The 10,126-nt window shown below is 47.5% G+C and overlaps 1 protein-coding gene across 4 annotated transcripts; it reads left to right on the forward strand.

The window, feature by feature from the left end:
• Positions 1-5,419: 5,419 nt before the first annotated feature.
• FCRLB (Fc receptor like B) lies at positions 5,420-9,885 on the forward strand. 4 transcript variants are annotated; one of them, XM_027099231.1, is made up of 6 exons: positions 5,420-5,450; positions 5,757-5,777; positions 6,115-6,369; positions 7,948-8,214; positions 8,976-9,162; positions 9,468-9,885. In XM_027099231.1, the coding sequence occupies exons 1-6, from the start codon at positions 5,420-5,422 to the stop codon at positions 9,532-9,534; spliced, it is 828 nt and encodes a 275-aa protein (XP_026955032.1). In that variant the 3' UTR covers positions 9,535-9,885. The 4 variants fall into 4 exon arrangements, with proteins under 4 accessions (XP_026955032.1, XP_026955030.1, XP_026955033.1 ...); XM_027099229.1 differs by having other exon boundaries at positions 9,017-9,162; positions 9,468-9,786; XM_027099232.1 differs by lacking the exon at positions 5,757-5,777.
• Positions 9,886-10,126: the final 241 nt, after the last annotated feature.

Below are 10,126 nucleotides of genomic sequence, written 5' to 3' on the forward strand. Positions count from 1 at the left end.
AAATTCCTTTTTGTTTTCTGCCATTGTCTTTTCTTAGCGGTAATAAGAAGCCAAGTTTATTACCTACAGTATGAAGTAGTTCTTTCCTTTACTGATCCCCAAGTAACCCTAACTTACTAAAGATTGCCCCCAGTATACCCTTACTATTTTTGGATTTGGTGAACATTTTTTTGTTAACCTTAAAGACATGACTGTAGATGTTTCACACATTTTCCCAGCCAGACAAGACAGCTAATTTTTGTCAGTACAGAAGCACCTTCATTTAATTTGACATTTATGTGCAAAGTACTGTGCAAGGTTCTATAAGAAAAAAAGAAGACAAATTTAACATGATCTCTGCTCTCCAAGGAGAGTTCAATGGAAGCTTATGAAGAAAACCCCGCCTCATAGATTTGTAGTTGCATTTTAAGAGCCTTTTTATATAATTGTAGATATTCTTCTTTGATGCTTCCTGAAAACTCGACAAGGGGTAGTTTCTTAAACAGGAGTTGCATTATGGAATCTGAAACCATAGCAACAAGTGTTTCTTACTCTGTTACATTAAAATTCATTGGTCCTTCTTGTACTTTAAACAGATCTTTCACCCATGCATTGGTCGGTTGAAAATATTTGTTCACAAAGTTATACAGATCTTTCAAACGTTGATACCATCTCAGTATATACAATATTTTAAAAATCGAATGTAATATCACCACCGATATCTTCAGAAAAGTCTTCACTTACTGGGAAGCTGTCAAGATCATGATCATGAATACAAATTTTCCCAAAATTCTAATTTTCATTTGAAAGCTTGAGTTTCATCATTGGCAATAATTACTGTCAGATGTTTTCCTTGAAGTGACAGACTCATTTTGTTCACTCTTGAGAAAATGTCTGAGAAATACCCAAGTCTGAATGACCAATGTTTTAGTCATTCTTTCAATTAAAAATGGTATTCCGAGAAAAAGAGTAGCTTGTTCTGGTTCAGCTCAGAACTCAATTGTGTAACAGCTTTCAATGAAGACAGCCTTTGTACTTCAGTACAGAAGTGCATACTTCCTATTTCATCACACAGAATATTAAAAATATGTATATTTTGAGCTCAAAATTTAATAAAATTAATTTTTTAAATTATTTCATCAAGGTTTTGTTTTGGTTTTGATTTCTTACTGCGAGTGCATAACATAACGGTGAAACATACAGTTTGGTGCCACTGCCTTAAATTGTGCTTTGGAGTTAGCAGTTTTATCCCCTGTTGCTTTATGCCATCAGTGCAAGTGTCAACCTAGTGAAAAAGGCAAGTAACCTCTTAGTATTATTATAAACATAGTTTTGACTTTGCAGGCCCCTTAAAGGGTCATTAGAACCCCCAGGTATCTACAGACCAAAGTGAGAATTATTGAACTAGATCATTCTTAAAGTCCAGCCTGACACTACTCTCAGAGATCCCAATATTTATGCATTTCTGAAGAGAAGAACCCATTTACTTTTCTATTCCTAAGTCAGTTCTCTAGGTATAATAAAATAATTTTGACCTCAACTTCAGGTCAACCATTTTAATGCTTTTAATTGGATGCTTTTTAAAAGTCTAAGTTGGCTATATTACATGTTTCTTTATTCCTTTGTACATCTATGAGAAGAAGCGACAGCTTCTGCACAGCAATGGAAATAATCAACAGAGTGAAATGGGAGAAAATATTTGCAAACCCTGTATCTGATAAGGGGTTAACATCCAAAATATATGAGAAACTCAAACAACTTAATAGCAAAAAAACCAATAACTGGATTAAAAAATGGGCAAAGAATCTGAATAGACATTTCTCAAAAAATGACATACAGATTGCCAATGGGTAGATATTATAAAAAGGTGCTCTATGTCACTAATCATCAGGGAAATGCAAATTAAAACCACAATAGGATATCACCCCACACCTGTCAAAATGGCTCTTATCAAAAATACAAAAGATAGCAAGTGTTGGCAAGGCTGTGGAGAAAACGGAACACTTGTGCACTGTTGGTGGGAATGCAAATTGGTGCAGCCACTATGGAAAACAGTATGGAGATTACTCAAAAAATTAAAAATAGAACTGCCTAATGAACAGTAATCCCACTTCTGGATATATATCTAAAGGATGTGAAGTCAGTATCTCAAAGAGACATCTGCATTCCCATGTTCATTGCAGCATTATTTACAACAGCCAAGATGCGAACACAACCTAAATGTCAACAAATGAATGGATAAAGAAAATGTGATATATGTGTATATATACTATATTATATACACTATATATTGTATGTATTATATATATATTATACACACAATGGAATATTATTCAGCCATTAAAAAAAAGACAATCCTGCCATTCACAACAATATGGATGAACTTGGAAGACATTATGCCAAGTGAAATAAGCCAGACACAGAAAGACAAATATTGCATGATCTCATTTATGTGTGGGATCTGAAATAGCCAAACTTGTAGAAGCAAAGAGTAGAATGGTGGTTGTCAGGGGCTGGGGGAGAGAGAGAGAGAGAGAGAAAGTTGAGTATGAGGAATTGGCTCACGAGATTATGGAAGCTGAGAAGTCCCATGATCTGCCGTCTGCAGATCAGGGGAGAGGATAATTTAGTCTGAATCCAAAGGCCTGAGAACCAGGGGAGTCAATGATGTAAATCCCAGTTCAAGGGCCGGAGAAGATGAGGTGAGATGTCTCAGCTCAATCATTGAGGGAGGAAAAAAAAAAAAAAAAAGAGGCAAATTCCTCTAAACCCTGGCTTTTGTTCTAAAAGAGAAAATAATATCTAAAACACAATACCATTTATGTAAATTAATAATACAAAATATTTCTCAAGCGAAAGTATGTGCATGTATAAAGGATTGTAAACATTATATAGTGGGTACTCATGTGGGGGAGAGAATGGTAATGTGAATGAAGGTAAAAAATAATAAAACAAGAGAGGAGACTTGAAAAGACTAGTGATGACAGTCTGCCGTGAGCATGAGAGAGCAGATTTTAGAGTGAGACAGATTTCTATTCAAATTCCAGTTCTATCACCACAGTTTCCACACATGTAAAATGGAGATAATAATAATCCTTCCTTAAAGGGCTCTCGAGGGGATTAAATAAAGTAACATCTGTGAAGCACTTGGCCTGGTGCAGGTGACATGCTCACGGCTGCAGTACTCACTGAAAGTAAGCTGGCGTCATCATCAATAGCAACAGCAGCAATATTCCATTATCATCACTGAAAACGTCTTGTTCCTCAGAATTCTTATCAGATGACGGCATATCTTGTCCAGAAATTATGTCGTGATAGGCTTCAAACAATTGCTCAGGTAACAAATGATAACTGTTAAATTTCTTGCATAGTAAAGGCGTGAAGAATTAGAAATTCTGCAGGGAAAAGTCCTGAATGGAGAAAAAGATACAATTTGGGAAGAATTCAGAAGAAAGCCTAGAATAAAGAAGTGTGGGTGGGACATTCTTCAAGCCAAAATTTGAGCACTGTATGATATGAACCCTATGGGTGATGCTAGAGATTTGCAGGGAAGATCGGACACCTCACGAATTTTGAGTGCAAACAAGTTTCTTATGGAGGGACTTCCCTGGTGGTCCAGTGGTTAGGACTCTGTGCTCCCAATGCTGAGGGCCCGGGTTGATCCCTGGTCAGGGAACTAGATCCCACATGCTGCAACTAAAAAGATCCTGCAAACTGCAACTCAAAAAAAAAAAGATCCTGCGTGCTGCAACTAAGACCCGGCTCAGCCAAATAAATATTAAAAAAAAAAAAAAACAACTCAACTGCCTAAATACATGAATCACCTCCAATGACTTTAAAAACAAAAAAGTTTCTTATGGAATCAGGTGAAGAGGCTGAGATCCATCTTCTGAGTGATAAGAAGCCAAAATGGTGTCGGCTTGTGTAGACTAAGGCACAGCTGATGGGTGCATTACATTCATATCATAGAGGTGGTGACCTGGTGCAGAGGTTAGACCTTGGGGGCAGGTTGTGAATGATGTGGGAAGGCCCACACAGGCCCCAGATGAGGCATCAGGCGGGAGGTGGGGAAGCTGGGGGCACTGCCTAACCTGGCCCCTCCCAAAGCAGGCAAGTTATAATCTCTGTTCCTGGTATCTAGTTCCCTCCCTCCCCCACTCCTGAGCACCTTATCAATTACCTCCCTACTGTTCAGACCCATATGACTCTATCTCTCTTTTATCAACACATGCTCTCAAAACAGGATCTGAAGTGACCAGCTTAATTTAAAGGACCAATCACATTTCCCTAAGGGCCACCTGCATTTTAACAAGGACTAGCACATTAAGAGAAACTATGAGGGAATTCTCCGATGGAAGTTTTGGGCATCAGCAAGGAAGAGGGGAAGGGGCTGTCTTTAAGAGAGTTGACAGGGTCTGATAATGGATCTCCTCCCTGCCAGAGCTCCAAGGGAAGGAGATGCCCCAGTATTAAACAGCCACGGGTGAGGACAGAAGATGGCCCAAGGAGACATACTATCAGGTTGGAAAATTCATTAAGTATTTACAGGAGAATTCAGGTTCCCCATTGCTCAGGGTATGATCACATGGCTTGGAAAGCACAAGCAGTAGAGTTGGGAGGACAGTTCTGAGAAGCTTCTAAGGGGCTGATGCAGTGACTTCTCTAACACAGGTAAGGACTATTAGAACTGGGGCATGGTTGGGGACAGATGAAAGGAAGGAAGGCACAAGTGAGTGGAGATGCTATAGGGTGAGAGCATTGGGATGGGTAGGAAAGAAGTGTTTTCTAATTTCTGAAGGTTTAAGGTTTCAGGAAGGGAGAAAGGGGAAACATAACATTTCTATTCTTGACTGTGACACTGTAAGACAGTGACAGAGAAGGTGGTTGGTGAGTCATGCTTTTCTATTCACCCATGGGAGGATGTGAACCCTAGGTGAACGCAATGCAGTGTCAACCTCACTAGGCCTCACACCAATGTCTGTCAGCAGGAAGTGAGCAGAATAAACATCCTGGGTGGACCTCAAGCACATGAAGATGTCTTTCTCAATTGAGGCTTATGGAGCCTGCTGGAGGATGGGGAGGAGGTGGGATGGGAGTGGGCTGTTTTTGGGAGCCTGAAGGTGGCAGGGTCACCTGCCAGAGTCTGGGGTTCTGTGTGGCTTTCGTGGGCTGAAAAGGGCACAGACTCTGCTCAGGAGGAGCTGGGGCTGGCCTGAGATGTGAGGTGGCTTCAGGGGGTGTAGGTGGGACAATGTTTGGTGCTTGGGACACCTGAGAGTTGACACGTACCCAGCCTGTCTCCTGCTCTCTCCAGTCCACCGTCTTCAGGAATTAGAAATGGGTGGGAGAAGCAGCAGTGTCTCCGAGTACTCAGTGGTCAGCACTGGCCATCTTCTCTCTCTCCCTTCCCCCATCCCATGCCAGTGCATCTCCATCCATCATGTGGGAACTGACAGCCCTCCTGCTCCTGGGTGAGTCCTCAATGAGGTAACAGCGGCATAAGGACTTTGGGTGTGGGGAAGAGTGGGGGCCAGGGTATTTCTGTGTGTGTGTGTGTGTGTGTGTGTGTGTGTTGCGGGAATATTCAATCCTCGATTCGTTATCTATCTTTGGAGAGGAAAAGAGGAAGGGGATTTCTGAGAGCTGAGAGAAATAAAGGCAGAAGAAAAACAGGTCTTGAGACTTGTTGAATCCTTCCTATGGTCAAGTGAGTCCCTTTCTTTCCTCTCATCTCCAACATTCTCCTTCTTCTTGCTTCTTTATTTCTTGTTTTGCAGTTCCAAGCAGTGGGCAAGCTGGTGAGTCTTACACATCCCTCATCCAGATTTTCTACAACTTCCACTCCAACCATCCTAAGTGACCTGCTTGGGTACTCCCCACTTCTTAGCTGTTCTGGGGTAGTGACTCTTCTCATGGCTCCTCAATCCCAGTGACTCAGTTTGCCTGTAGGCACTGGCACTTAGAAATGGTGCTGAGCAGGAGACTAGTTTGTAGCCCAATGTGGTCTCTCCTCTCGCAGGGATGGGTCCTGGAAGCTAGCATTTTCTGAGATTTCCCAACCTCAGACCTCATCTTTGGCCACCTCACCTTGACTCTCTTTTTCACATTGCACCCTCCCATACCCCACCCTCCCAGCTACTCTGGAGAAGCCCATATTGTCTCTACACCCACCCTGGACCACAATCTTCAAGGGGGAAAGGGTAACCTTGCGGTGTGATGGGTACCACCCTCTGCTCCTGGAGCTCCGACCCATCAGCACTCTCTGGTATTTGGGCCACCTACTCCTGCCCTCTCACAAGAAGAGCATCGAGGTGCAGACACCAGGGGTGTATCGATGCCAGACACGGGGAGCACCTGTCAGTGACCCCATCCACCTCTCTGTATCCAATGGTGAGTGTTCGAGCACGGGGGAGGGGTAGCACACATGTCCTCTGGTAGTGATGGCCCTCCTGTGGGGGAGGACACTGGGCCACTCCCATTGGGGCAGTAAGGAGGGGTTTATATTGAGTCTATGGGGGCAGGCAGGGACCTGCTTGGCACTATGTGAGAGATGCAGTAAGCCTTGTGTGGCCCCAAAGGTCCCCTTACCATCCTGCCACAATGGACACTAAATAAACATTTCTGTTCATTTAGTAGCTCAGAAGAGAAGAGACTCCAAGGACCTGGTATACTGAATAGAGAACTTCTGAGGAGGGGGGTTGGGTAGGGAGAGAAAGGGCAAAGCAAAGCAGGAAAAGTGAGGGTCCCTGGGCAGGCTGCGTGCAGCTGGGGGAATTACTCCCGCTTGAACAGTGTGACGCTTCTCTGTGCCTCCCATCACTAAAATACGGCCAATGATAGCATCTATTTCTTTGGTTGTTGTGAAGATTAAAAATGAATTGATAGGTTTTCAAAGAAAAAAGCAGATGAAGAAAGCACTTCAGCAAAATTTTATTATAGACACGTACACATGCGTACATAAGAGTCAATTAAGAAACCAATTCCCTGGGGGATAAAGGATTTCCAAACAGGATAAGAGAAATAACAGTAATTTGTTCATTAGGGCACAGGATTGGCTACTTTGTAGGGAATGTTATGTCATTTTAGCCTGGTAGGCTATATTTTGTATTCAGAATTTAAAGATCATCACTCAGTGCTCAGATTAGCACTTATACTTCACATCCATACTCTGTGGTTTCTTGTTTGGAAATTGATAGCGAGTACAGATAAGATATTGAATATGATAGACGGTAGTCACTGCTTGCGGAACTGTGAGTAGCACAGAGATTGTGGCTATCACTTGCGGAATTCTTTCTCGATGGAAAACACCTAAAGTGGCATCTAGCAGACACTAGGGCTATGTAAGTGTTGGCTATGATGATGATGGTGATCAGGTACATAAGGGTGCTGGGGGAGGTGCCTAAGTCTGGGGGTGGGGTCAGGTAAGTTTTCTCAAGGAGACAGGATCTAAGCCCAGATCTGCAGGATAAGCAGGCCTCAACTACAGCAGGTGAAGGGGTCTTCTTGGCAGGTACAAAGCCTCTGGGCTCAGAGCAGGGCCAGTTCTCCCAGCAGTCCAGTATGCATGGACTTAGCCTGCATTAGGAATGGAAGGTGGAGAGAGAAAAGGAGACATGGGGCAGGGGAGAATCCTGAGATGGTGCTGAAAAGGTAGGCAGAGGCCAGGTCAGGAAGGCCCTGATACCATCCTAAGGAGTTTAAACTGGATTCTGATGGGCATGGCTCTTTGAGGCTGGAACCAAGTCTCAGGCATCTTTGTCTTCTCAGTACCTAATAAAAGGCTGGTCTTCCCCTTTCCTTCCCACTCACCTTCTGATGCTTCTTGTTCTGAGGCTCCTGGGGTGCCCAGTAAGGGGGGAGGGAGTTGGTGAGGAGAAAGGGGGAGGACGGGGGAGCAGGGAGGCGGAGAAGTATGGGAGACCCAGGGCTGGACTTTCTCTTGGAGTCTGTTTGTGCTGACTGTCGTAGACTGGCTGATCCTGCAAGTACCCTATGCTGCGGTGTTCGAGGGCGAGCCGCTGGTCATGCGCTGCCGCGGTTGGTATGACAAGGTCGTCTACAAACTTCACTACTACCACGATGGCCAACCCGTGCGCTACTTCCACTCCAGCGCCAACTACACGGTGCCCCAGGCGCGCGCCAGCGATAGCGGGCGCTACCAGTGCTCCGGCACCATGCGCATCCCGGTGGAGAGCGCGCCCATGTTCTCCGCCAAGGTGGCCGTGACCGTGCAAGGTGGGGGAGACTAGGGGCCAGGGAGGGAGGCAAACGAGCCCTGGGAAATTCTGGGACAGAAACCAGGCGGGGAAAGGAGGGGCGGAGGTTACATTAGCTGGCACATGGCGGATTTCTCTGCGGGACCAAGTACACGTTCTCCTCTCCTCCTCCTCAGTGAAGTCGTCCTTGATCTGTAGCCTGCGTGGGGGCAGGTGTCCCTTCTCCCCGATACACATCCAGCTTCTTACTCCGGGTAGAGACCCCCATATTGGGGGCAGCTCTCTCCGCAGCCCCAGCCAGAAAGACAGCGGCAGTAGATGGGATCACTGTGGGACTGGGGCGAGGGAACTGCTCCTGAGCGTCTTGTGAAGCAGGCGCAGCGACTCCCTTCTAGGCTGGAGAACCCGAGCTGGGTGTCAGTCGGGAGGTGACACGAAGCTTCATACCTGGTCCCGCCTCCTTTCAAGATCTCCCCTCCCTCGTGGACTCGTTCCCCACATTTCAAAAGACTTTCCTCCCTCCACGTGTACACAGAGCCTCCTCCCTGGTCGGCTACGGGCCCTTGTGGGAAACCGGGAGAGGGGTCGTGGGACCGTGAACCAGCCGGACCTGGTTCCCTGGGACCCTTGCGCCGGCCTAAAGTGCATCCTTAGCCACTGGGCCTCCTCTCCGCAGAGCTGTTCCAGGCGCCGGTGCTGAAGGTGAAGGGCCGGGTGGAGGCTCGCGGCGCGGCCCTCGGCGGAGTGGTCTTGCGGTGCGAGACGCTCCTGCACCCTCAGAAGCGCGACACGCCGCTGCAGTTCGCCTTCTACAAGTACAGTCGCGCCGTGCGCCGCTTCGACTGGGGCGCCGAGTACACCGTCCCCGAGCCCGAGGTCGAGGAGCTGGAATCGCACTGGTGCGAGGTTGCTACCGCCAGCCGCAGCGTCCGGAAACGCAGCCCTTGGCTGCAGCTTCCGGGGCGGGGTGAGTGACTGTCCTTCGGGAAGCCCACCCGGGCGGGGAGCCCTGCGTCCGCCCCTCTGGAATGCCTGTCTCGCCGGCCCCCCTCTTCTCCCCGCGCTTCCATCTCCATCCCCCATCTCCGCCCGCCTCCCCCTTCCTTCCCTCCTCTCCACCTCTGTTCCCACCCTCCTCACTCCCCTTACTCTCCTCCCCGGCCCGGCGCTTCTCTCCCACCCCCACCACCCCCATCCCTTGCCCCCTTCTTACTCCGCAGCCCTTGCGAGAAGGATTTCAGCCGTGCGGTTCTCTGTGTGTTGCGTTCACAGGTTCTCCCCTGGACGTGGCGTCCACCACCGTCCCGGTCCCACAGGCTGCGGCTTTGGCGCCCGGTAACAAGCCGCTTTCCTTCAGAAAGCCCCCGCTGTCCATATCGGTCCCGTCGGTCACCTCCGTCCCTAACACCACCTCAGCCGGGCTGCTGTTCCCCGCGGGCGGAGCCCCCACTGCTGGGCCACCGGCCTGCGCTCCGCTGACCCCCTTGGAACAAACCACTGGAGCCCTAAAACCCGACATGGACCTTCTGCTCCGAGAAATGCAGCTGCTCAAAGACCTTCTCAGCCGGGTGGTCCTGGAATTAAAGGAGGCACAGGCCTTCCCAGAGCACAGGGACACACTCGAGACCCCCGCTTCCCACTTTGCTGTGAGTCAGGGAACCCCTGAGACCACTGCTGTGGAGAGCTGAGGGAGGGGATGGTTACTGCCCCCTCTCCAGGCGTATCCATCCCTGGTCTCTCCTGCTTCCCGTCACGTGGAGACGCTACAAAGCCATCTCTGCATCCCTGTCTTACTGTGGCTTATCAAGTGTCGTGGCTGCCATGTCAGTCTAACACAGCACATCCTCGTAACCACAAGGCCTTCCCTCTGATGGCTCCCTTCCCCTCACAGATTTCAGTAAGGAAGGAGAAACCTGTTATTTACTACTTTG

The sequence above is a fragment of the Aethalodelphis obliquidens genome, unplaced genomic scaffold (genome assembly GCF_003676395.1).
Source record: "Aethalodelphis obliquidens isolate GAN/ISIS:26980383/991018 unplaced genomic scaffold, ASM367639v1 scaffold130, whole genome shotgun sequence".
NCBI lineage: Eukaryota > Metazoa > Chordata > Mammalia > Artiodactyla > Delphinidae > Aethalodelphis > Aethalodelphis obliquidens.

Bases quoted from the DNA above. Each gene is read 5' to 3' on its own strand.
- FCRLB (XM_027099229.1), top strand. From the start codon at position 5,420: ATGTGGGAACTGACAGCCCTCCTGCTCCTGG. The intron at 6,370-7,947 runs GTGAGTGTTCGA...TGACTGTCGTAG, and splicing joins CCACCTCTCTGTATCCAATG to ACTGGCTGATCCTGCAAGTA. The intron at 9,163-9,467 runs GTGAGTGACTGT...TTGCGTTCACAG, and splicing joins GCTGCAGCTTCCGGGGCGGG to GTTCTCCCCTGGACGTGGCG.